General features: G+C 50.3%; 1 protein-coding gene across 1 annotated transcript in view; it reads right to left on the reverse strand.

The window, feature by feature from the left end:
• LOC123242014 (LIM domain containing preferred translocation partner in lipoma) overlaps positions 1–27,576 on the reverse strand; it is a 384,500-nt gene that overhangs the window by 84,381 nt on the left and 272,543 nt on the right. The window contains exon 6 of the mRNA XM_044669509.1: positions 5,664–5,833. Within this exon, the coding sequence (XP_044525444.1) occupies positions 5,664–5,833 (170 nt within the window). The remainder of the gene's footprint in view (positions 1–5,663; positions 5,834–27,576) is intronic.

Raw genomic sequence — 27,576 nt, forward strand, 5'->3', positions numbered from 1 at the left:
CCAGCTGTCCCCTGTCCCTTTGAATTCTAGACCGATTCTCTTCTCAACATCAATGAATTGTAGGTATCTAGAAGGAAGAGATAGACAGCCTCTGCCTGTCCCCCCCCCCTTTTTAGTGGGCCACACTTGCCCGCTGTCCTGTATCTCCCACTTTCCCACCTGTAAATGAGGATGGTGACGCCTTCATCCTGGCATTCTTGCCTGGTTCTAGGAGTCTTGAGGTGGTAACATCCATAAAATGCTTTGAGCTCCCGGAGAGAAAGGTGCCTTCTAGAGACGGGGCTTGTCAGGGGCACATTGTCGGGCCATCTCAAAACTCCTTCGAACCCAGGAAGGCACTTTATAATTATAGGGTCCTAATCAGAATGCTCATTAACAGGGGAAGTGTTTTTCAAAACATTTTTATTCCAAATTCATGGAGCTCTTTAGAGCCAATTATCCTCAGTAAGAAAAACAAGGGTGTCTATGCCCTGGAGTCCTCCAGCCCAGCTGGAATAACAGCCCAAAGTCTCAACTTTATATTCTCACAGAATAACAATCAGTTTTTAGACACTGCCCAGTGCTGCTAAGGTCACATGGTCAGAGCATTTGAATTTCTGAAGGAAGTTCAGTGGCCACTGGACCATCACTTAGCAGAAAAGAATCCCTACTACCCGGGACTATGGAACGAATTGTCTCATTATTTCCCACTTTGGGGACTGGGAGCATGGGAGAAACAGATAAAAACCAAGCATGGGGGGCAATACTTTCGCTGCAACTTCTAGCTTTAGAGAGTGGATTTGGGATCTGAGTGGTTAATTCTGGTCCAGAGTCTCACAGTGGATGTCAGTCAGGTCATGGACCCGGGTCTTCCGTGATTGTAATGGGGAGAGAGAGAGAGAGAGAGAGAGAGAGAGAGAGAGAGAGAGAGAGAGAGAGAGAGAGAGAGAGAGAGAATGAGAGAGAGAAAGAATGAGAGAGAGAAAGAATGAGAGAGAGAGAGGAAGAGACAGAGAGAGGGAGAGAAAGTATGAGAGAGGAAGAGACACAGAGAGAGAGAGAGAGAGAGAGAGAGGAAGGAAGGAAGGGAGGGAGAAGGAGAACATTAAAACCTTGGTTTTACCTTTCAGTCAAAGAGGGATCCTAAGGAGAGTAGCAAGGATGCCTTAGGAAAGGCCACAATTTAAAATATGAGCTATCTATGTACTTGACCTAAAAAGGGACCTCTAAACAAACTTGGCCTAGGAATTTTGAACGCTATGTCTCCTGCTTGAATGACTCACTGGTTGACATAGGAAGACCCCAGACTATCCTTGTGTTGAGGATGGGTGGTNAGAGAGAAACAATGAGAGAGAGAGAGACAGAGAGAGAGGAAGAGACAGAGAGAGAGAGAGACAGAGAGAGAGAGAGAGACAGAGAGAGAGGAAGAGACAGAGAGAGGGAGAGAGAGGAAGGGAGGGAGGGAGGGAGAAGGAGAACATTAAAACCTTGGTTTTACCTTTCAGTCAAAGAGGGATCCTAAGGAGAGTAGCAAGGATGCCTTAGGAAAGGCCACAATTTAAAATATGAGCTATCTATGTACTTGACCTAAAAAGGGACCTCTAAACAAACTTGGCCTAGGAATTTTGAACGCTATGTCTCCTGCTTGAATGACTCACTGGTTGACATAGGAAGACCCCAGACTATCCTTGTGTTGAGGATGGGTGGTGGTAAACTAAGTGGTATCCTCATCACCTCATTCTGCAGGAGGGATTAATTCCATTAGGTTTAGAAATCAAGATGGCCCTAGGACCTCTCGGCTTCTTTCAACATAGGCCAGTGCCGGGGGAGTAATGGGCACAGTATTGGCACTAGGGGTTAGAGAGAACGACTGACCAGTGGGAAGATCTCTGGGCAGGAAAGGGAATATGAGGTGAATGTCCTGGCTGGTGGGCGAGTTCTTATCCAGTCTCTGTTCTTCCCACCCACTTATTGCTTCAGTCATAATTGCTCTTGGAACACTTTATTGGGAAGAGCAGAGAACATGAGAGAACATTTTTTGTTGCCTAAGTACCAAACTCAACCACTTATTCTGGTTTCAAAGTTGTGAATGCTTTTAACTGGAGCTCTTTGCTGATATTAGGGTTCAAAAGAACATGAACATGTTTGCTGCTGATGCTTTTAGCCAAGTTACCTTACTCTTCAGACACCTGGGAAATTAACTTGCTATTTTCAGAAGCAAAGTAATCACTTAGGCTTTAACCATAATGAAAAATCTTGTGCTCCAGACTCCTCTGTACGGGTGGGGAGGGAAGATGGGGAAAATAACTGGGGAGAGACTAGATCTCAGACCTTCCTAGCTCGTCACAACTGACTGTGCCTTGCAGAGTCTCCTTCAAGGCTCCATGTAACTCCAAGCACCATAGTCTGCTTGAAGCCTTTCTTCGTGCCCCAAGTGCTACTTCTCCAAAGCCTTCTATTTATTTATCTTTCAATGACCTCGTGAATGTGCATGGTATGTCTTCCAGTAGAATGCAAACTCCATGAGGGTAAGGAATGAATCTCATTTTCGTCTTCAGATCTCTAGCATTCGACACATGATAAATCCCTGTTGACTATCAATGACCCGGCTTAAATGAAACTTGGAACCTTTAAATAATATTCTCACCACTGGAGGGTTATCATAAGATCACAACATCATAGGTTTTGAGCTTCAAGTTATCTCAATAACCACGGTGTTCAGCCTTTTTAATATTACAGAAGGCATTGGAGCCAAAAGGGATTGCCCAGGGTCAAATAGATGGTTCGTGCCTTGAACCCAGGTCTTCTTGACTACAAGGCCAAAACTCTAAGCGACATATCTTTTGGAAGATCATAAAAAGTTAAATTCACATCCTTGCCTCTCTGTAGGAAAGGATAAATCATTAACTAATGACCCCATATGTGCCAGGCACTGTGTTAAGTACTCGATAAATATTTCTTAATTTGATTATTACCATAATCCTAGGAAGTAGATATCATGGATTTTCCAACCACCGAGGACTGAATTTCTTTTGGTGGACGAGGGAATCTGAGCATTGCTAGGGCTGAAAACTCTCCTAGCCTCTGGCCACTCTGGTTGATAGACTTTGCCAACTTCACCAAGCTCTTTCCCAGCCAGGGACACGCATCTGTGAAGGGCTTCCAGCTTAACCAGACCCAAGCTAGAACCTGTGTGCCAGTGGCAGAGCCTTCAAGAGCTCCCTATCTCCCCTGCACTCCAATAAAGAACAGAAACCACAGATGGCGGTTCTTGGCATCTCCGCCATCAATTCATCTTGTCATTCCACAATTCTACTAGCTCATCCAATTATTTCTGCATTTGCTTCTATCTCCACGGAGCCTGACCCAAACCTAGAGATGGAATGAGTGCCAAAGATGTGGAGTGGAAGGGAAAATGTCCTCGTTGGTGTTCATGTTGAGGCTGCCCCCGAACCCACCATAGAAGAGCGGGCCTTATGCACAGAAGGCAGGTCAAAGATAACATTATATCTCTTCCTGAAAGTCTCTTTGGTGGCCACTGTATCTGCAACATGCCATCAAAGAATGAGCCCTGGAACTGATGTCAGAAGAACAGGGCCAAGATCCTGGTGGTACCATTTACTGTTGTGGGATGCTGGGCGCCACCTTCTCTCAGAGTCCCAGTTTCCACCATTTGTACAATGAAAGAGGTGGCATTAGATCCCTTTCTCTTCGCTACTGGATGATTCCAGTGTTTGCCCTTTTTATAGAACAGATGAGCTTAGATGGCCGTTCTATCTTGTGCTCAGATTTAATGGGGCATATTGGCCTTCTCCTTCCCCAGTGGCTTTTCTAATAAGCTGTGCATTTGCAGAGTGAAATAGGAAGTAGCCTTGGGGGGGGGGGGAAGGAAATTCATCCAAATGCCAGCCAATTTCTGCAAATCCAGACCCAAGCACCATCGTGTCAACTCCAAGTAGTGAGCTAAACTCCATGAATAAATATTATTTTTAATTAACTTAACTAAATTCTCATGAGGATCCAACAACACAGCTCCAAAGACACTTAGAGCTCACCTCCTTCCAGAAGGAATTCAATCAAAGCTCTGAGGTAGAAAGAAACGTCCCCCAAACCAAGGCCGTCCTGCCATTCGCTTTAGCCACTGGGCTTTTCTAATTCTTAAGAATAAATACTTCCCAGATGTCCTTTGTTTCTTCTGGACTTAAGCACATTGCACAAGAACCACAAGAGAGGAGCTGCCGGGGAGATTTCCAGAATGCAGGGCTTAGGGCTACATGGGAACTCGAGAGGACAGAGAAAATGGAAGTTAGGAAGCCTGACTTGGTCGCACAACATCCTACCAAACTAGGATTTGAACCTAGATCTTCAGGCTCATCCCAGTCCATCTCCTGGTCTAAAGAGGCCACCATAGCCTTAGAAATGATGCCATCCAGAAGTCAATGACTGGGAGCCCACTAAGGAGCCTTAACTGAGATCCAAACTCCCCGACAGCGCAGAAGCCAGGTCTTAGAGACCTTGTTGTCTGAGGCTCTTACAGGAGAAGTGAGTTGACCCAGGCTGCCTTAGTGGCCAACCCAACCTTCAACCCTCTAATCCCAGAAGCGGTCCCTTCTTCCCCATCCCCCATCACCCCAGGGGGACAGCCTCCTTTAGGAGAAGCCACACACAACAGCGATAGCAACAGCCACGTCCGGGTCTCCGTCCCGATCGGTCACCCGATGGCGGGTAGGTTAGGAAACGATTCTGAACTGGAAATCCACCTTCCGACAACGACTCAGTTTGTGAATCTGGGATAAGGAGCCGGGAGACACTTCTGAGATGCTAAACTGTGTTATTGGAAAGCGTGTTGCCTTTTAAAGTAAACAGTTATTAACTCAGAGGGTATTGGTATTAATTCTCCTTTACAGGGAGCTCTAATGAAGGGTTAGGAGGAAAAATCCGTTAGACGAGACCACAGAGGGGAGGAAAACAACTTGAGTTACACAATTTGGGGGGTTCTGAAAAGCCCAGCAGGGGGAATGGGTAAAAGAAGGGCCTCTGAGAGCTAGGACTGGGCTGCAGGAGGTCTGCTGGCCAGTCTTGGATCGGTCATTCATTGTCCAAGCACCGCCAGACATCTCTGATTCTTGGCCACCCAAGCTGTCCCAGAAGAAGCAGTGCCACCGCAGGAGGAAATGAAGCCCTCCCTCAGCCTCGGGTCCTTCTCCCCAGAATATGGAGGTTTGGGACGATCACCTGGAATGTCTAGTACCAAAGAGGGGAGGCTTGGATTCTCTCGTCTCAATTGAACAATTGAGGGTTAAGATTCCATCATCTGCTACCTACTGATGGCTGTGCTCTTGGGGAATGTACCGAGGGCATCCCTGGCCCTCGGCTCTGGACCAGTTCTGCCATTTTATGGAGGAGTGGCCCAGGAACCCTGGGGCTGAGGCAGGATTTGAAGCCGGGTCCTCTGACTCCGGAACGGATGTTCTTCTTACCGTACACTTGATCCCTCTGACATTCTGGTCCCCCTGTACCACCCTGTCTCTTCCATCAACCATGTTGGCCATTGAGGACATTTGCAATCGCGAAGGGATTTCACAACCTCTCTGTAAGGCTGGGGTAGCGCGTATTTATTAACCCCATTCTCCAGAAGAGGAAAGTGGGGCTCAGAAAGCAGAAGAGCGGGGGGAAGCACTTACTATGTAGCAGGGCTCGCAGTAGGCCTTCTTCTCCACGGCGTAGAAGGGCTGCCCGCGGAGCTTGGTGCTGCACACGATGCAGGTGAAGCAGTCCACGTGGAAGACCTGGTCCATGGCGGTGCAGCCGGTGCCTTCGCCAACGACGTTCTCGCCACAGCGGGCACAGCGGCCTGAAAGACAGCGGCAGGAAAGCCGGGTGAGCAAGACCAACATGGAGGCGTCGGTGGGAAGCGTGCGAGGCCGGCACCTCCTGGAGAAACCAGCAGAGTCCAAGACCTGAGAAAACTAGCCCGGTGTCCCCAGGCACTGGGGGAACCAGCCTGAGGTCACACCACCTGGTGTGGTTGAGCAAAGCCCGAAGGCTGTCAGAAGGGATGCTTGGAGGTTGCCTAGCAACAGGAGTCCAAGCAGGCTGCAGAGAGAGCCATGGGGAGGACCGCTCTCTCCCAAAGCCAGCCCTGGCTCCGAGCTCCAATTCAGGAATAGAAGAGACCAAAGAGGAGACGGACCGTGTCCCAAAATCCAGCTAGAGGAGAAGACACCAACTACAAACCAAGACTTCCAAAGGAAAAACGAAGATTTCCCCAAAGGAGTAAGGAATGCTTAAAGAAATGAAACGGGAAATAAAAAAAAGAATGAAATGAACTTCGGTCCTTGTAGCAGAAGGAGAGAATGGCAGAAGGGAAATCACTTAGAAAAGAAACTATTAAATGGTACTAAAGGGACTAGATCCCAAGGAATGAAAGCAGAAAAAAAAAGAGAGAGAAACAAAAGACATTTTAGAACAAAGTTAAAATGACAAGAAATAGAAGTAAATTTTGAAAATACAATATTAAAAAAGAAACTGAAGAAAACAGTGAAGAATCAAAAGATTCTCCTTCAAACTGTGATGAAAACAAAAACGAACTGGATAGGAGATGAAAATAAATCATAAATGAAAACTGTCCAGCTCCGCGAGAGTCCAAGGACAAAGTGAAGACTGAAAGGGCCAATCCTCTTCTAATAAAATAAAAATAAAAGTAAAAAAAGCTTCAGGAATACCAAGGACAAAGCTATAGCTTCTACATCAAAGGAAAAACAACTACTCCGAGAATCAAGAATGGAGTTCAAGTACCTACAAAACATTCTCGCCATCGTGTAAGACCTGGCAGCTTCCTCCATACACGGGAGGAGAGTACGAAATAGAAAGTCCCCAGAGCCAAAAGATGGCGACTTTTTAGGCAAAGATGACACAACCCACAAAGCTGAGAATAATTCTACAGGGAAAGGGAGAGGACCTTTAACAGGACTGCTGAGCATTTTTCTCTGAAGGGGCTGGAGTGGGTTTGGGACACGTTGGAGGAGGCGAGGTCCTGCAGCCGGACCATGCAGGAGAGAGGACTGAAGGCAGGTTACATGGAGGCCAGAAGACCTGACTTCCAGGCCTAAGTCTAAGCATCCTGTTCAACGGGAGATGCACTTACGGGCCAAAGCGGTGCCACCTTGACTTCCGCGGGGCGGCAGTCTGGGAAGGCCGGACCATGGAGGTGACCCAGTCTCTTCCTAACCCTCTGAAGAAAACTTCTCCCAAAGGAGTCGGGCTCAGGGTGGAGCCATGGAAAGAACAGAGGATGCTCTCTCGTGGCCTGAGCAATATGGAAATGTGCACTGCAGGAAAGCTCTTGTATAACCTACAACTAATGACCACCTCGGGGAGTACGGAGGGAAGGACAGAGAAAATCTGAATCCTACAATGCCAAAAACAATTGTCAAAAACTGTTTCTCCAGGAAGCTGAAAAACTCAACAAACCACTAAAAAGAAGAAAAGTCAGAGGGCCTAAATTCACATCCTGGCTCTGGGATTTGCTAACGGTGGTGAGCAGAGAAGTCAGCAGGCGCCCCGGGCCTCAGTTTCCTCATCTGTAAAGAGAAGAGGGCCAGGCGAGAGCGTCAGGCGCCCTCCCAGCTCTCCCAGTGGTCTGAGGGGGTGGCCAGACAAGGAGCGGCTCCCATACCGAGACACCCAACCCTGCCTGCTTTGGGGACGGAGGGAGGGCACGGACCTCGGGGCAGGCAGTCTGGCACCTGGGCCCGCCCTGGTTCACAAGAACAGAGGCATGGCGAAAAGCAAACAAAAATAACCCCTCGTGCCCGCAGGAAGGCAAAGCACTGTGGATGCTCCATTTTAGCAGGATGACGGATGAGCCTGGGCCTTTGTGGGAGCCTCTGGAGAGGGAGCAGGACAAGGCACGTGGGCCGGGCGCCATCCTGCCCCTCCGGGCCGGTGCCAGTCACACTCCACCAACAGCGCGCGGCCCTCGGAGCTGCCCATCTGTGAGCCTGGCGCCCTGGGCGGGCGGAGGAGAGGAGGGGAAGATAACTGGCGTTTAGGGGCTCCCCAGAAGCCCAGGCTCGGGCGAAGGGCGGCGCGGGAGGCTCGTGAGTGGGGACGATCTGAGAGCCGGGCTCGCCGAGCTTGATGGCTCCGTGGGTAGGAGGAGGATAGAGAACGTGGCAAATGGGCCCAGGGAAGCCATCGAGTCCGTAATAGCTGGGCCCAGGCCGCTTGCAGCCCTCTTTGGAGAGGGGCCTTCGTGCTCTGTCACAGAAAGGCAGGCGGGGGACAGCTTTCATTCTGCTCGTAGTTCCGGCGCCCAGCCGTGCTTCAAGGCCAGGCCCCGGGCTCCTTCGCCCAGCCAGCCTTCTCTCCTCTTCTGTGTCTCTCCAACTCACGCCGCTCTGACAGAGGCTGGGCCCGGCAGAACCGAGGTGGCTGCCCAGAAGCACACGCCTCCCCTCCTCCCCGGGCCAGCCATCGCTTCTTCTCAGTGTTGGGGAGACAGAGCGGTCACCTCTACTCCCAGAGCCCTGAGGCTGGGAATCCCCCCAGAGCCTGGGCGGACAAGCTGAGCCCCCTCCTGAGGGGCCCTCGGCTTCCTCCGTGGCCCCAGCATCCGCCTGGTCAAAGAGCACCCAGGCCAGCGCTCGGGGGTCTCCAGCACTGGCCGGCGCACACCCCGACTTCCCTGGGAGTGGAAGTCAGGGGATTCTCCTGTCTGGCCTCTCCTGGTCACTGAGGCTCTGGCTAAAGCCTCCCCCTGCAGCGCCCCCCAGTGCCCACACACACTGCGCCCCCCTGCCCAGGGCTCCTCTCAGAGACGGGCCCACACAGGCCAAGATCTCCAGGGAGGAATGATGCGGGGTCTGCCCAGGAGCCCCGGCCCAAGGAGGCTGGGGTCCTCCCCAGAAGGCTCCGAGGCACTATTTCTTCTTTTCTAAGCCCTCCCCTGCCAATCAAGAGCAGTGTCTGTCCCAGGGCTGAAGAACAGCAAGGGCCGGACAAGTGGGGTGCAGGGCCTGGCTAGGAAACGTCTGGGGGCAGATTGGAACCCAGGACCCCCTGTCTAGGCCTGGCTCTCTCCCCCGAGCCGCCTCCTCGCTTTCTCGTCTTCCTGCAGGTCATTGAAGGGGGAGACGTGACCCAGCTGGAGGCAAAGCTGCAGGCCGAGGCTGGAGGGAACAAGCCTAAAGGACCGAAGCCTGAGAGGGCTGAGCTGGGGGCGAGGAGAGAAGGGAGGCAGCTTTCGCTCCAGGGGCTCCCGCGCTGATGGAGGAGCCGAGCCGAGCCCTAGAGGCGGCGAAGGCTGCCAGGCACAGGGAAGGTCTGGGGGGGCCCCCCTGGCCCCAGCGCCACGTTCCCAGGACTCTCGGGTGCCAGGCAGCCGCTTCCTCCCGGGAGACTCTTCCCTAGAGGTGCGGGGAGGACCTGGGCCACTCCGGGGAAACCGAGGGCTCTGGCCACCTGCGGGGTCCCTGGAACGTGGCCCCTGCCGGCTCTAGGAGGAAAGTGAGTCCCTTCTCCCCAATGGCGGCCCCCTGCTTGGGACCAGGGGATAAAAGCAGGGCGGGGGAGGCTTGGAGATCTCGGGGTCACGGCGCCTTGTGAAGGTGCCCCGTGCGGGGATACGTGACCCGCTTTGCGCAGGTCCGGCAAGCTCTGCTCCTGTGGCAGCCCGTGGGGAGGCCCCACCATGCCTCGGGACAGACTGGGGTGTGCGGAGGGCCAGGGTAGCCCCTCAGGTCGCCTCTTCGCCAGGGAATTCTCCCGCCAGACTTCCTGCCATCCCACCATGTTGGCTCCTGAAGTCAGAGGGATCCCGGATGCAGGGTGTGTTTGCTGAGGGGCTTCTCCTCCCCTGCAGCCTCTCCCCCCCCACCCGCTCCCATAGCCAGGCAGAGCCGGAGGGGACCCTGGACAGAGTATGAGAAAAAATGCAGACTGGGAAGCTCAGAAGGGATCACTGTGAGGCAGCCTTTCCCACAGGGCAGGAGCTACTGGAAAATTGGCTTTTCCTCTGTGGGATTCTCAGTTGGCTGGTATCGTTTATCCAGAATGTTTAGGCTAAAAACAGTGTCAATTTGAAGCAAACACTTCTCCATGTTCTGGGTTGGCCTCTGAATAAAACATGAGCTCGGCCTCATCACTTGCCCCCTTTCATTCAGCACTAACTGCCTCTGGGGCTGGCTCTGGAGGGAACCCTTCAAGTGGGCCCAACCCAGCTCAGGAGAATCAGGGCCATCATCAGGGATCCCGGGTCTCCCCAGGTGGATGGAGCTCCTCGTGGCCAGGGCTGGGGGGCCTCCCTCCCCCTCCCCCCTGGGCAGTGCCTTCTACCAGGCCACAGATCTGATCTTTGGGATCTCCCCCATGACGACAGCCCGGCTCGGGCTCTTGGCAGCTTCTAGTCACTGTTCCCTTTCAGCCTTCGGTTCAGACCAGCAGGAGTAAAACCTGAACTTAGGACCCATGTGAAGTTGGGCGCGAATTTAAACCCCATTGAGCCTCAGTTTCCTCCTCTGTAAAATAGGGGGTGGGAGAGACGACCTCTGGAAAGACTTCAAAGACGCCAAAAGGATGGACCCTCAGACACTGGAGCCTAAAAGTCATTTCCTGTCCCCCCCCCAATTCTTCTCTTCTCCAGGCTGTTCCTTCAGTCACAGAGTGTCAGTCAGTCATCCCAAAATGAGCCAACACTTACTCAGCGCCAGAAAGTGTGTCAAACCCTGGAGAAACGGAAAAGGGGTTAAAAGAAAAAACAATCCCCTGCCTTCCGGGATGAAGGGAGGCCTGAGGACCTGCCCGAGGCCTCTCTCAAATAGTCCCAATGTAAGATGCATTTACTTCAAGGTATGTGGCCCGGGCAGGTGGGGGCCATGGAAAGTGCCTCAGTTTCCCAAGTCTGATAAAACTTCACCAAAGTGACTGCATAAGAGCCAGTGCCTGGGGAGTTCACATGTGTGTGTAAATGCTCTGAATTTGAGAAGCTCCTTTTCTAAACATGACTGGCAATCCTCGAGCTAAAGAAATGCATTTCTGAACCCTCAGGCCTGCATCGGTCCATTCCTGCCAAGTAAGGAAAGGAGAGGCCACATGCCACAAGGGACGTGGAGCCCAAATCAAGTCAGGAAGGCCCGAGTTTAGTGGGTGATCCTGGGCAAGTCCCTTGCCATCCCACCGTGGCCCCAGACTAGAGCGGGGACATGGCAACGAGTCCTGAATTTGGGGGGGGGGGGCGCAGGGGTTTGATCTTCCCCCAAACCCTGGGTCAGAAGCGAGAAAGACTGGCCTGGGACATTCGGGGCTCCCTGCAGAATCTGGACCGAGAACAGGCCTCAGAAAGGGCGGCCCACTGCTCCACGCCGAGAACGGGCGATCCCGCTCGCTCTCTGTCTAAGACAGAATGGCTGAACATATTTAGAGCCGTGCCATTGTTTAACCTATGGATTGTTCCTTTCATATCTCTGGGGAGGCGTCTCCCCCTCCTGCAGCAACATGGCAGGGTTATTTTTTCCCCATCTGCAATGGATGAAAACAGCTCGAGGGAATCATAAGGCAAAGCCAGAGACGAAGGGAAAAGAGGGATTGATTTATAGAGAAAAAAAAATGAAAGGCACTAAATACGTACAGTAGATCCGGGCTGAGCGATGACTAAGGAGTGCCAGGAGGCAAATCTATAAATATTTGAAAGGTGTAAACATCCAGGAAGGGCTTCGCTTGGTTCAGGTACAACTGGGAGCACTGGAGTGGCACGGAAAAAGGGAACATCTTGGACTCACTGAGGGGATCCAGTCCTAAAATGGCCCCAGGCCAACTCAATATGGCCAGATGCAAATCTCATCCCAGCTTAGGAGAGAATTTTCCATGAGAGAACAGAAGGGGGTGGAAAAACTACCTGAACAACAGAAACTCAAGAGATAAAACTCAGTAAAGAGCAAAAAAAAGTTTCCAAAGAATAAATGATGAGAATTTCGGGGCCGAGAGTTCCCCCAGTTCTGAGCACTCAGCTTTGAGTCTTCCCCAATTTGTTAATCCCAGTCTATTGCCTTGTCTTGTCTCAGAACCTGATGAGATTTCATTTAACCCCCATTTTTCCCCATAAGAGAATGGATTTCTTACATTTTTCTCAGAAACATCACTACGCTTAGCTCAGGGCAGGGGCCAAGAGCTGGGTTCCATCAAGGATTCAGGGCAGCTGGGTAGCTCAGTGGATGGAGAGCCAGGCCTAGAGATGGGAGGTCCTGGGTTCAAATCTGGCCTCAAACACTTCCCAGCTGTGTGACCCTGGGCAAGTCACTTGACCCCCATGGCCCACCCTTACCACTCTTCCACCTAGGAGCCAATACACAGAAGTTATGGGTTAAAAAAAAAAAAAAAGGATTCAGACAAGCATTTCAGGAGCCTTCTGCTGTGTCAGGCATTGTGCAAGGTGATGAGGACTCCAGTAGAGGAATGACCCAGCCCCATGGCCTCAAGGACTTTATGCCCTATTTGTGGGGATATAATATGTTCACAGATCAGTTAGAGCTGTAAGTGGAGCCCCCAGAGGAAGAATTGTGAGAAGAATTCAGAGAGAGAAAAGAGCAAAGGGCCCGCCTATGCAGAGAAGGCAGGATGAGGCTGATGACCCCACAAAGGAAGCTAAAAGAATAAGGGTCAGCTAGCTAGGAGGAGAATCCCGATACTACAGTGGCAGGAAACACCAGGGAGAAGGGATCCTGGGTCCTGAGGTAGAAGCAGTGTCAGAGGATAGCTGGCCTAATGCCTCCATTTTAGAGATAAGTAAACTCTTTCCTCTGACCCCGACACACCAGTGTTGCCTCCAGCTGAACATGGGTGGGCTTAAGAGCAGCAGAGCCCGTAGAGGTCAAGAAGCTGGAGCCTGAAACGAGGCACCAGATTTATCCAGCAAGAGATCACCGAGGCCCAGGAGGAAGAAGGAAGTTTCAGTTCAGTGACAGGTACAGAGGCTATATTGGCAAGGGTTGAGAAGTGAGTGGGAGGTGAGAGAGGGGAAGCAAAGAAGAGAGACACCTTCATTTGCTTTTAAGTTCAGCTCTGAAGGGGAGGCAGATGAAGGCTGATAAATGAGGCAGAGGGGATGGCAAACATTCGCTCGATTGGCTGATTGATATTGAAAGGGCATGTCAGTCTTGCACAAATTCCACTCTCCCCTATCGGCTGCCCCATCACAGCTCACAGTGGAAAGTGCCACCTTCCCTCCCCCAAAGGACTAGCCTCATTTAGGGTAGCTTCAAAGGCCAGAATGAGGGCTCAAAGTCCCTTCAGGGCAAGGTAAAACATTCTAACAGAAATGCCCAACCATACACGGGCCATCTGGAGAGGCTGTGAGCTCCCATCCTAAACGAGAGGGAGACCAAAGGACTGACAGACAGGGACAGAGAGGCCTCCCTTATCTGTAACAGGGAGCAGCACCCTCAGGGGAAAGGAGCACCCATTAATCCAAGAAAACAATCTCAAAACATTGCTGGAAAATCATTCCAATATTAGAGTATGGAAAACTCTGATCATTACAGAGAGGATCTGGAGAGATCTGCACCTTCCTTAGCCTAGAAGGGAGGGAGTTGGTACAGTGTAGAACCACAAGGCAGCTTGGTTCAGGGGGTGGTGCTGTAGAGGGCATAGAGTGATGGGCCTGGAATCAGAATGATCTGGGTTCAAATCCCGCTTCAGACACGAGCTGTGGGCCGCTGGGTCAATCACTTCATCTCAGTTTCTTCTTCTCCACAATGAGGATCGCCAGAGCCCCTTCCTTCTCTGCTCCTCTGTAAGGATCAAATGAGCTAATGATGCCCCCGTGGCTGGCACCTGCCAAGTGCTACAGCCATACAAATGCTGGCTGGAATCACGATTTATCACTTGGGTGCCTTTAAGCCAATCATCTCCCTTGGATGATTAGCAACTTCTTTATGAGTCCAATGAAGAGGCTGGGCCGGGCCCCCTCGAATCCGGCCCCCATCGACAACACGCCTTTATCAGGTGTCTCCCAGGCCGGGCATTCCAGTGAGCACCGCAGAGTCAGACTCCAAAATGTACTGATGCAGGAAGGCCTCACTAGCCGCTCCCCGATGGACGGATTGATCCGTTTCTCTGACATTCAATGACGCTCTCGTAACTGACAAGGCCAGGCCCCAGCCACCTGGGCAGCCTCTTGGGTGCCTCTCCGCCAGCGTCAGCCCCGGCTTGGGGCCCAGAAGGAGACCAGTAACTGCTCCCTGACTGGCTGAAGGGCCAGGAATGATCTATGCTCTGCTTCTCGGCCCACCCTGGGCCCCTGGATGGGCCAGGCTGCCATGCTCTGAGGCCACCCCAATGGGTTTCCTCTGGCCTCCCTCACTGCCCCCCCAAGTCCCCCCGGGGTGCCCCAACTTCCATCTCAGCACCCGAGGCAGCAGCCACCGTCCTGGGGCCCTCCTGCCCCGTCCTTGCTGTGGATCCCATGTCTGACTGGCCTCCACCAATGAAGAGCTTCCCACAAAGCAGAGATCCCTGATAAAGGCTGTGAAATGAAAGGTTCATCCTAGCCTGGGCAGAGAGCAAAGAGGCTCCGTTAGGCCGAGGCCTGTTTCTTTACTGGAATTCATCTTCGAGTCAGATTGGAGGAGTGCGGATGCAGCTCCCCTCCCCGGAGCTGGCATGGGTGTGCGTACAGAGGCGACCCGGCCTCTAGGATGGGGGGCAGCCCCTCCACGGGTCAGTGTAGATGCTGCTGCTCCCACCCGGGGGTCACTGAAGGGACAGCTCCCACAGAGAAGAGGAGAATCAGAGGATGGATGGCATCTGATGGCCTGACAATGGCTTTTACCAGTGCTGAGGTGGGGCCGGGGATAGACCACTGGGCTGGGAGTCAGGGAGATTCATGCTCCTCAGTTTAAATCTGGCCTCAGACAGGCCTGTGTGACCCTGGTCAAGTCACTTAACACCGTGTGCCTGTTTCTCATCTGTTAATGACAAACCACTCCCTAATAGGGTTAAGAAGAGCAGGACAGGACCAAAAAGTAAGTAAACAACAAGAGACAAGAAATAGAGAACTGAGCTCAGGAGATAGCTTAGAGCCCAGTTTGACTGGGACACAAAGGAAAAGAGGATGGAAAGGCGGATGGGATCTGGGTTTTGGGGGACTTGAAATAAGAAGAAGAGAAGCTTATATTGCAGCTCATAATTTATGCGAAGCCATTAAAGGTGTTTGGGCAGAGATGTGGCACCATCTGACCCAGGACTTGGATTGTTGAATTAAATTTTAATTTAATTTAAATTTTAATTAGTTTTAAGTTAAATTTTGCATCAGATAAGAGGAAAAAAAGTCACAATTCAAGGGTTTCAATTGGTTTGATGACCCAAGTCTTATTACCTCCCATTAGCTCTCCTATTGCTAAGGGAGAGGGCATTTTCCTTCTTGTTTAGGTCAAGTAGGAGATCCTACTTTGGCCTCACAATGATCACTTACAAACTTCTGAAACTAAAAACTTAGAAAGCTAATGAAGATGTCCCCCGGCCCTATCCCTAATCCCATTAGGAAAATCCAAGGGACATCCTCTGCTCTCATGTCTTCTTAGATGACCAGTTGGCCAAAATCTGTCCAGTGTATGAACTCTTTTTCTGGGAGGTACGTGAAATGAAGTACATGTTCTCCTTGCTTAGCATGGAGACTGGCCCACAGTAGGTGGTTAGTAAGTAATGGTTCACTTACTGATTTCTTATCCTATGACAAAATTGGAAATCTAGAGCTTGAATGAATGAAAATTCTGGACAATGACAAACTCTTTGAGGCTAACTCTGCTGCAAGGCCTCTTGGCTGCTGCTCCCCTATGGATTTGGCCCATCAGATCTTCCTCCAAAAAGGAGCTTCCTTCATCTGGTTGGCATTGGCCATCGCCTACAATGCTTTTCTGTCTTTATTTTGTTGTTGTTGTTGTTGCTGCTGCTGGGGTTTTGTTGTTTAAAACAAGTCTTTTTTCTAAAAAGAAGTTCATCATTTATGGCCCTGGAGGGTTTTGCATTCTGTTTCAAAGAATGACTTGGATGAAAGTGTAAACGGTCTGTTTGTTATTTTTGAAGACAATACAAAACGGATCCGGATCGCTAGCCCACTGGGTGACTCAAGTCAGGAGAAACGTGTGAGTGTGTATTTGTACACACAGAAACACATTCACACTTTTGGCACACTTTGCTTCCACCTCTACAGTTCTAGTGAACACTGACTGAGAACAAAACTGACACGTGCACAAGGACCCAGAGGAGAACAATCAGAATGGCTTCATGAGGATGGGCTCCAGGAAACAAGGATATCCGTCTTGGAGAAGAGAAGATCAGAGAAGAAAGCAAAGCTGTCCTAAAGCGTTTGTAGCCCGGTGCCGTGGAAGATGGAGAAACTTGTCCTCAGTGTGTCCTTCTGTGCCTTCAATCTCCCAAGTCACAGCACATTTCGCAAACATTCTCAGCCAAGGTCCTACCTCAAGAAACCCAGCTGCTCCCCAGCCTGTGGAGACAAATGGAGGCGAGGCTGGGCAGAAGGGCTTTGAGCCACAGACCTGCGAGGCTGGATTCTGACACACAGATCCTTTGTCCAGCTTCCCAGACGAAGCGAGAGCCTGGCACTGAAGGAAATGGAAGGGGGCAAGGAGTCTCCAGCCCTCCACGAGGGGGCAGCACTTCCCATTACCACCCCAACAGAGAAGCCAATGCACCAAGCCATGGAAGGCAGGGTACCCCAGAGAGCCTGCCTTCTTCTCTGTACGTGTCCCCAGAATCTAGAGGCTTTTGAGGAAAGGGGTTCTCTCTTATCTGGGTCTTTCCATCGCCAGATCCTGACACAATAATGAAAGCGGATTAAGCTGGATCTAATTCAGTTTTGGGAGAGAAGGAAAACATCCTTCATCTTACTTCTGGGCAGAAAAACGGGAACCAGACAAGGGACAGGTTACACTAGCACAAACCAGTTCCTTGCATTCAGGTGTCCTGTGTCCTCACAGGCTGCCTCAGGTGTTTCCGAAGTTCCCAGATGGCACTCTGCTGCCCAAGTTCTCTAAGAGGGGATGCTGCTTGTCAGTCGCTCTCTTTTCATGTTATCCATCCTGTTTTCCAGATGAGTCAGCTGAGGCTCAAAGTTGTTTAGGGACCTGCCCGCAATGGGTCTTAGAGGGAGGGTTCAAACTCAGAACCACTGGGGGGCAGAAACCATTTGCGGTTGGATTTCTGCACCCGTGGTACCCAGCACAGAATCTGTGTGATGAAAGGGACTGATTGATGGGGGATTTGGAACTGGGCCATACTGCACTCTAGATCTGTCCTATCTCTCCGATCTCAATTTCAGGATTATTTTGAGGAAAGTGCTTTGGAAACTCTACGAAGAAAAACAACTAAGATATCCGAAGTCCTAGTTCCCTTGGTTGCACATCCAAGCACAGCTAGAAAGCTGAGCCACAGTATTCACTCCCCACCCTCCCAACCACCTCATCTGAGGCATGACTAGAAATCGGAGCCATTTAAAATTTTGTTTTAGAAACCAGCCCTCCAACCCCACATCCATTTATAGTAACAGTCTACACAAGAAGCCTAGTGAAGCCGAGCAAGTCTTGGCTTGGCTTTAAGCCCTGCAAATACCTTTTGAGAAGGGGTAGTTTTACAAGGTGGCTTGTATTTTCATAATGTCATTGGAAGGGGCTCTGGGAAGCCCTTTACCCATCTCTCAATATCTCCCAGAGATGCCAGCCATAGAGACTCTGAGGCCCCACTCCTTCTCTAAGTTCTAAATCTGTGGCACCAAGTAAGACCTCAGGGTCCTGGGTGGGTCAGAATGTTGACAAAGGAGGGAGAGGGAGGGAAAGAAGGAAGGCATGCCAAAAAAAACTTTGGTTTTTCCTAGGGTTGGCTCCGAACATAGCGACCACCTTTCTGGGCCAAAATCGCCAGAGATCCTGCCAAGCTCATTCCCTTAATTTGTCTCTGAGGTGTGCCTGCTAAGCTACCTGGCATCATCTCCTACCCACTCAATGGTCATCCCACACGCCTTGGTAGAATCAACTGAATTTTGAGGCAGGGGCAGTGCTGGTTGGCCCAAAGGCACTGAATAGTTCATTGGCAAATGTAGGCCAGAAAATTTCATAGGATCCAAATGCAGCTCGCCAAATTTGGCCCTCTGTTTGTTCTCCAGTATACTGGAGCATTCAATAATCTATCTTCCAATAACCTAGAAAGAGAGAAGCCATTCTAAAAGTCAACCTAAAAAGTGACCTTGTCCTCAGAACCCCCTCCTGGGATCTACTGGAAATCTCTGGTGGCATTAGGGGGCTAAAAACGAATATGCCAAACAAAGTGACCTCTAAGTAAAATTCTGAAGGGTCTCTGATGACTTGCTGATTGGCAGTCATTTCTGCTTGGGAATACAGAACAGTATTCCTTCAACGTCTCCCCATCATTCATTCAAAAATTCATTCATTCATTTACATTCAACCAGCACAAATCAGAAACCTCCTATGTATCCGAGACTATACTTGGTACCAACAAGTCAAAAGCAGAAGGGTCTTGGACCACAATATATTCTATTAAATGAAGTCAAAATGGGAGAGAGTGCGGAACAGCACAAGGCAAAACAGATCTTAAGTCAGAGCTTGGGCAAGACATTTCTTGGGTCTGAGTTTCCTCATCTGTAAAATTATTGAATCAGGAGATCCCTAAAGATTCCTTCCAACTCAAAATCTATGGTCCCATGTACATAGACAGATCAATGAAAAGTCATATGGGTGAAGGGGCACTAACACAGAAATCTATTTTTAAAGCCTTCCTCAAACCACCTTTTGGCCATAATTCATATCATCTCTTTCCACGGATTTGATATATTATAGCCAAATTCATCCACTTTCCCTGTTTTTAACTCACATTTTCCTCTTCTGTTTCCAAGCCATTGCTCATTCTATCCTGGCTCCTTCTCTCCTCACCCTCAACCCCAGTCCTACCATTTTCTTCTCGCTGAAGTCCTTCCCTTCCTTCAAGTCTCCATTGTAATTCTCTCTGCTCCATGCAGCCATCCTTGATATCTCCACGGACACAGAATTTTGAAGATAGAAGGGACCTCAGGGTCATCTAGTCCAACTGACGCTTGACCAAGGATTTCCTCTTGAAAGAGAAGTGGTCCCCCAGCCTCTCCTCGGTGAGCTTTAATGAAGGGGAAGCCACCACATCTCAAAGAAGTTGTTGCATCTATTGGATAGCTTGGTTAGGAAGTCCTCCGCACTCCAAACCCCTCCCCGTTGACATTAAGATATTAAGATGAAATCTGCTTCTTAGTTCTGACTCTAGAGGAAGGAGACTTCTCCCAGCATCTCGCCTGCAGCTCTCCTTCGTACCTCTCATGCTTTCATCCCCTTGGATGCGCATCCCATTTAGACAGCAAACTTTGTGACCAGGGTCTCCGTTGTATCCGTCTTTGCACCTCAGCATTTCCCACAGAACCTTGGGCGGAGGAGTAGGTGCCCCTCTCCGAAAATGAACCAATCACATTTCGCTTCTCTTGACCCCCACATGCTGGTTTAGCAGGAAGTTGCCCCTTGAACCAGCACCAGAGTGATCTTGCCTGATGCCTGGGCATGGGCAGATTGCTCTTCCTCCACTTCTCTAGCAGGCACCAGCCAAACACAAGGATCTCATCGTAAACAGAGTTTCATGCTCCAAGGCATGTTTGTAACACTTAGTAAATTAAATCAAATTCTGTGATTTAATTGCTGATTACTTCACTGCATCCTATTATTGTACTTCAACCATTCTCCAGGCATTTATACTGGCAAAATATGTTTACTTCCCCACCACTGAAGGTCCTCCTCTTGCCATCTACCAACATTTGCTCTCTATAGCCTCTCGGAGGAGTCTCGCCATCCTAGCTTCTTTGGTAGTCAGGCTGTGGGCAAGGAGTAGATGCACCCTTGAAGAAAGAGAGCCTTCCTAGACTGGGCATCATTTCAGATTAGCCATGAATGTTATTAAGAAACTCCAAGACTAAATGGAGTGTATCAGCTCTCATACCAATGAACCAAGTTGTAGTTTCTCTTCTTGGTTTCATAGGAAAATAACAGTAATAATAATAAATAATAACTGGGGGCAGCTAGGTAGCTCAGTGGATTGAGAGCCACACAGGAGGTCCTGGGCTCAAATCTGGCCTCAGACACTTCCTGGCTGTGTGACCCTTGGCAAGTCATTTAACTCCCACTGCCAGCCCTTACTGCTCTTCTGCCTTGGAACCAATACCTGGAATTGATTCTAAGATGGAGGGTGAGGATTTAAAATAATAATAATATTGATAATAATAACCAACATTTGTCTAATGGTAGAGGTTTGCAATGTGCTTTCAACATTCTTCATTTGATCTTGAAATCAGCCTTCTGAGGTAGGAGCTATCATTATCCTTTTTCATAGATAAGGAAACTGAGGCTTGATAGATATTAAATGAGTGACAGAGCATCTAAGGCAGCCTTCATCTCAGAACCTCCAGAATCTAAGTCCAGTTCTCTACTGATCACACGACCCAGTGGCCGCTAGCAGCAATCACAAGTGGAAGAGCTGGATTCTATGCTGACTGAGACGATGACAAGATAAATGACCTTGAGCAAATCCTCCCACAGCTCTGATCTTCCATCTCTTCACTGGAAAAGAAAGTGGGTGGGTACAGGGTCTCTCAGCTCCCTTGACTTGGTCAGGCCTAGGATTCTGGCACTCTCAAGAGGGAACTGGACAAAGATGCAAGGAGGACCGGAGGGGAGCACAGACTCTACAAGACAAGGAGGGCCTTTCTTCTCAGCCTTCATTTTTTTTCTCCCAGTTGACAGTCTTTTAGTTGGGGGTGGGGTCGGGTCCGGTCTGTGGAACAAAGCACCCCACACACTGGTATCCAAGGCCGCTTTTTTTCTCCATTCAACTTTGTGGGTGCTTTTGTTTGGGTGGATGCCAATGCTATTTGGAGATTTCCACTCTCACTGGGTTAGTCCCAGGATAAATGAAGGAAGGAGAAGGAAAAAAGGACAAGGAGAGAAGAAAAGGGTGGAAGGAGAGCCCAGGACTCCAGGAGGAGAAGAATGACAAAGGAAGAAGACAAAGGAAGAGGAGGAAGAAGGAGAGAGATGGAGAAAGGAGGAGGAAGAGGGGAGACGACAGGTGAAGCATATGGGCTACCTGCCCCATTTGGACTACGATCTGAAAGCTCATCTTCCTTTGTACAAAGCACTCTTTGGGGGACACTCCCAGGCAAGCCTTAGTCCTCCTTTCCCCAGAATCACCACAAGGTCCACAAGGATCTGGTTCTGGTAGTATCTCAGACCATTGGCTTAGGGTGCAAAGCATGCTCTGACCCTCTCATTCCAGCTCATTCAAACCTCAAGGGAAAACTCAGAATATGTCAGCATGAAGATCTGAGAAGTAGGGCTGTAGGGCATAGATTTTCCTACTCAGACCTCATCTAGCTCAAAGAATAAAGCCTCTCCCCCCAAACTCTGGGAGAGGGCCGACTGAAATAATTAAGAAGAGACTGTCACACGCTAAGAACTGGAAAGAACATGGGAACCCATTTTCTGGACCCCTTATTTAACAAGGAAGGAAGCTGAAACCCAGTTTGCTCTTCAAGATCGCAGAGATAGTGAAGTGGAAACTGAGGTACATGGTGGGAGCGTGAAAAATGATAGTTGATTGCTTTTCATCGGTCCAGTGGAAATACACTTGATTTGAAATCAAAGAACCACTAGACCAATCCATCAAGGCATTTCTTAAAGTCCCCCACCCCTATCTGTCTGTCTATCTGTCTGTCCGTCTCTCTCTATGTTGTCTCTCTCACTGTGAAAGCCAGTGAGACAGAAGACTCATTACCAGGCTGTGCAGGTACAAAGCCCTTCTCTACCATCTTGAGATGTAACCTGAGGATCTCCCCGAGTCCTTCGATCACCCCCTGCCTTCCATACAAGCTGGGGCCACATTGGATCTTGCTCTTGTTTTTCAGTGGCCAAGCGATAACATTCATAACCTAACAAACATTTGGCGAGGGTTGGCGGGTACATGCTGGAGAAGGAGCAGGAAGAGAATGTTCACACTGATGCCCGGACACCCTTCTATGGAGATTTCTCGTCTGTGAAGTCTCCAGGGGTCCACTGAGCTCAGAGTCATCTCTTCCCATATTTTCCCGGGCCCTTTCTCTACCTTATGTTCTTGCCCTTAATACTCTGCAGCGTTATGTTTGCTTACACTTGCGTGCTCTTCTCCCAGCGGGATTTAAGCTCCCTGAAGGAAGGATTTATTTCCTTTTTTAACCATCTGACTCCAATGCCAGTATGGCTCTTGGGTACCACTTTGGCTAGTAGCTTCTTCGTCTATCCACGCTGCATGACTTCATAAGAGGACCCATTCCCAACTCCAAGCACACACACGCACACACTTCTACAACCCACCCAATACTGACTTTTGGAAATTTCTCCTTTCCTCCCCCTTCAAGGCTGGTCTTTCCTCTGAAGAAGAGAGTAGCAGAGTGAGCACCCCTAATGCCCCCTCTAACACCGCCAGGCCCCTCGGGGAGAGCCTGGCTAAGGGCTGAGAGATTCCATGATGAATCATTGTCCTGCTTTTCTTCATGGTTGGCATCTGGGGGCAATCTCCTTTGTTGCATAAGCCAAGGTTTATTTACGAGTGCATTTTCAGTGAGACTTGGGACAATGGAAGGATGAAGGACACCATGGCGGTGAAGCCTGTTTGGAGAGAGAGGGTGTGGGCCCAAATCCCCACTCTGCTCACTGGGACCACTCCAGAGAGAGCCTCAGTTTCTTTATCTGTAAAAATGAGGATGTGGGCCTCGTCGAACCCCAAGCTTCCTTCTAAACCACTGGCTTAACACAATCATCATTTGTTCCTTTCGCCCCACGATTCGGAAAAATGAGGTTTTGAGGTGAGATGTGAATGGGGAAAGACAGATGGCTCGGGCCCCCATGTGGGGGCGGCTGTTCAGACCCTTCCATGCAGAGGAAGTCGGAGGGCCAGGAGCCAGGAGCTCGCGGTGGTCAGCCACCAGCCTCCCTGCTCTCAGACCACATATGAACATTCAAAGGCCAATGCGGACTGGATCTGGGTGAATCAGCAATCTGGGGAGTGAGTCATCCTGCAGGCCTCGCCTCAAGGACGCGGAGACCATCGCTCTTTGTTTCTCTCTTGCACAACCACATCTTCTCTGAAGGCAATCTTGCATTTCATCAATGCATGGCAGGCGCAGTAGGCAACGGACCAGACGTGACCGGAGCCAAGAATCACACTGTCGATTGAAGTGGCTGCTCAGCCCAAAGCCTGAATAGCAGCCTTGGTTTCCTCCCCATCCCAGAGCCCAGCTCAGAGCGGCCTTCGGGAGCCTGGCTTTAATTTGCCAGATCAGCGGGTGGGCAGCCGTGGAGGGGGACGGGGAAGGGGCAGCCTCTTTCTCAACGGATGGGGAGGACGGAAAAGTACAGGCAACGAGTGGGTCACAGCCTCAGAACTCGAGGGGGCAGAGATGTGTATCTGGGCTGCCTTCCTGTTTGCCAGTCTCGGCAAGCCTGTGGGCCTGGGGGAGAAGTGGAGCAAAAGCTTATTTCGGCCCCTTCTTGCAAGGGCAGATTCCTGGGAGGAATGAAGTCAGGAGACTGGAGAGCCCAGGGAGTCCATTCTTTGCCCTTTTCCACACTTGCGTCTTCTCTGAGCACCCCTTTTCACCATCTCCCCGCAGGAACCCGAGGTCATGGAGAGTTGAAGGGGCCTGAGATCAACAGGCTGGTATCTGTGAAATGTGTCCGAGGTCTTCAACAATGCCGTATTAATGGAGGCTCCTTGAAAGGTTTTGACTTCACGCCAGAACTAAATCCACCATGAGGCCCTGGACCAGATGGCCACCAAACCTGGCCATGCTTCTCCTTGATCCTTCCCTCTCCGCACAAAGAATCCGTCCCCACTAAAGCCTGGCCAGGGATGGCAATCCTCGGAGGTCATCTAATCCATGCACCTGCCTCCAGGCAGGGCTGCTCCTTAATGCACCCCTAGACAGATGGCCCTGTTTGCGCTTCCCTCAAATATCCGGGGAAGGAGGTCCTCCAGGTTTCCAGAGTAATCCCTCACCGGCTCTCTGCCCATGCCAAGGACATGCAATCCTTCGCCATAAGTCCGCAGCAGGTGGCAATGAGACGGGCCTTTGTTTCACGCTGAAAGGCTGGAAGGGGGCCAAGCGCCCCCCGAGCCTGTCTTCTCACCCTGGAGGGCTCCGCAGATACCACCACAAGCCTGGAAGCGGATCAGGTTCTAGTGGGCTATTTTATGACCAAACAGCTGATGCGACCTTCTGTCACAAGCGCCCCAAAGCAGCATTGTGAGGGTCAAGCCCTGATTTTCATTCAGATTTAAAGGACGTAGATATTGTGGGGTTCCCGGGAACCCTGCTCACCGCCACAGCTAGGCCTGGCACGGTGGCGATGTCCGCGGGCAGAGGAAGCTCCTCTTGGACAACACGGCTCGTGGGATCCTGGGGGGCGGCTCGTTCCAAGCGAGAGGGAACAAAGAGGCAGAGAACCTCGGGAACACGTCAAGGTTGTCCGTGGCCATGACTCTACCACACGGCTCCATTTTGTATCCTACAGAAGTGGACCGACTCTCCGGGGTCCAACCTGGAGAGACGCTCTAAGCCCTCCTCCACGTGCCTTACACACGCCTCACCCCCACTCGCACCCCCCAAGAGGTCCAGTGAACACGCTGGGCCTCCCTCTAATTCTTCGGATGCCAAGGATGCCCGCAGGTATGGAGGGATCATTGTTCGGGGGTCGTGGCACCCCCTCCTAGAATGCTGGCAGGGACAGAGGGCAACACCAAGCCTTCCTCCTCTCCTTCACCGCAATCAGCCCTGGCCAGGAGGAACAAATGGGATTTCTGACGGCCGCTTTCAAATACGCTCATCCGTTGGCCAGTGTCAGTGCCGCGATGGTGGTCACCTTGCGGTATCCCTCGCTCTTCTGGCGTCTGCTGCTGCCGTCTCCACTGCCATTAGAAGTACAACCCCGGAGCGGCGAGGCGGCTCCGTGGATAGAAAGCCAGGCCTGGGCACAGGCCTTCGTGGGCTCAAATGTGGCCTCGGACACCCCTAGCTGTGTCTTCACTCCATTTGACTGCCCCTTACCGCTCTTCTGCTTTGAAGCCAATTCTGAGTACTGAATCCGCTTCAGGAGGCAAAGACTTGGGGAAAAAGAAATACAACCCCTGCTACTGCTCTATGGAGTCGCTCTAACAATTCATCTCTAATTATACGGGACCGTAATTGTGGTGACGCGCCTGGGATCGCGTGGAAGACGACGATCCCCTCCTTTCCTAGGCAATCGGATCTCTCTGCACTTCCTGGCTCCCATCAGCCTTAACTGTCCTCCTTTACGTAACTCCTCTTCATGCTCGGATCTGCTGAACCCTCATTCGTTCTCCAGGTTTTTCCCCCTGAAGACATCCCATCACCCCTCTTTTTGCCTTGGCACACAGGATTCATTCACGTTAGCACTTGCTCTCCATCTCTGCCTCTCTAAGTTCATGGGGCTCCCTTTGCTTAGAATGCCCTCCTTTCCCTCAATAACTCCCTATTTGCCTTTAAATTCTGACTTGTGCTCCAAGGAGCTATGGAGGCTCTCCCCGCTTAAATGATCTTTGTTTCCCCCATTCCGGCGCATTCATCAGGCCAAACTGTTGGTGGCACACCCTTGTGTCTGTACGCCATCCCTCCGCAAGAGGAGGCCCCCATCCACCATCCTAGAGCTCTCTTGGTCTTGACATGACTTTGTCCATTCCCTTATCTCTTCCGCATTGCTGGGTCAGGGGTGCCTCCCCACCCTGACCCCAGGGATCTGGAAAAGTCTTACAAAATGTTTTGATTCTCTCTTAACCAGGGAAAAGGCCTTATTTTTTTCTTTCTTATTTTCTTTTTCTCTTATGAGGTGTTTACAGTATCTTATTTGCATTATTAAACTTTTAAAGCTATCCCTCTATTTCTAGCTTTTGTGTGTCATCGGGAGGCTTTTATATTCTTTTTGCAAACATTAACTTTTTACTTTTCTAACTTTTAAACATAAAATGTGTGCATTGTTGATGCTAAAATACAAAATATGTTGCTATTATGCAATTACACACATATATTATGCATTTCTGAGTTTCTCAACTTTTTTTTGTGTCATCCTGCCGGACTTCACATGTCATCCGTGACTTCCCCCAAATTCTCATTTAATTTCTTATGCCGACGTGTGGTGTAGTGAAACTGCAACGGGGAAGGAAAGTCAGGATGTGGACTTCTCTGTCCCAAAGGGCAGTGAGTAAGAATGTCAGGCCGGGCACTTTCATTCGGATCTTAGTGTCCCCACAGATTCATAGCACAGTACATGGCACGGAGGAGCACCTGAGAAAGGATTGGGGTATCGACGTGAAGCCAATCTTTGTTTCTCTCTCGAGCCTCCCACCGATCTCTCCCCACACGAGGGGCTGAAGAAGTGTTTGTGGAAAGAGTGATTTGCTGCTCTCTTCTCTTCCTCCTTCATTTTTCCATTAGTGAATGGGCAGGAGCCGGTAGGAGGGAACTCGAAAGCTCAGCATCAGCCACTCTAAGAGGGATGGTGTAAAGGATATGCCTTGATTCCTGCTCTCTCCCCAAGAACTTCTTTGCCTGACACATTCTGGGATGGTGTGAGGAGCTGGTCTTGTTGGCCATCATACCTGCTAACGCCCATCTCCCTCCGGCCCATTCCCATTTTCTAACCAGAGGACTTATGGGAAGCTCCTGCCTCCCCAGGCATCCTTGAAGTCCCCATCAGTGCTGGATTCTGATGCATCCTGAAGTCTGCCAGCAGGCAATCATTCCATTCAGAACGCTCCTCCTGGCAGTAAAATCTGATCGCTCTCCATTAACACGCAGGCTTCATAGGATGGGGTATTAGAAATCTCATATACACTCTTCCTAGTCATCTGGACCACTCCTCCACAGCCCATGAGCGCATCCCCCTTTCTATCTTTTGGATAGCATTTCTTTGCCTTTGAAATGACAGCATTACAGATACATAAAGAAGATGATAGGGGAACTGGAGGAATCACAGTGCAGTAGCAAAAACACAATCCCTAGAATCGGAGAACCTGGGTTCAAATTCTACCTCCCATTTGACCCATCTTCTACCCAGTTTGAGCTTTTGATGAGAAGTAAGTCAAAGTCTATTCAGTTAATGTTCCCCAGGAACTACCTGGGTTATAGTCCTGACTCTATCATTTATTAGCTCTGTCACAATGGACAAGCCATTTCATTTATCTGGGACCTCGGTCTCCTTATTTGTAAAATGAGAGTTCAACTGGATGGACTTGGCGGCTCAGCTCAAAATGTACCATATAATTAATATAGGGAGGTGATTTTATTGATGATAGCAGAAATGTCTGAGTGAAAAAGAAAGGGAGGTCAGGAGGCAAGAGTGAGGGATAACTGATGGAGATCCAGTTTTCTCCACGGCCATCCTGATGGTGCCAGTGAGAAAGGTACCAAGAGAGGAGAAGAAGGTCCTAGTGCATCTTGGGAATTGATCT

The sequence above is a fragment of the Gracilinanus agilis genome, chromosome 3 (genome assembly GCF_016433145.1).
Source record: "Gracilinanus agilis isolate LMUSP501 chromosome 3, AgileGrace, whole genome shotgun sequence".
Classification (NCBI taxonomy): domain Eukaryota; kingdom Metazoa; phylum Chordata; class Mammalia; order Didelphimorphia; family Didelphidae; genus Gracilinanus; species Gracilinanus agilis.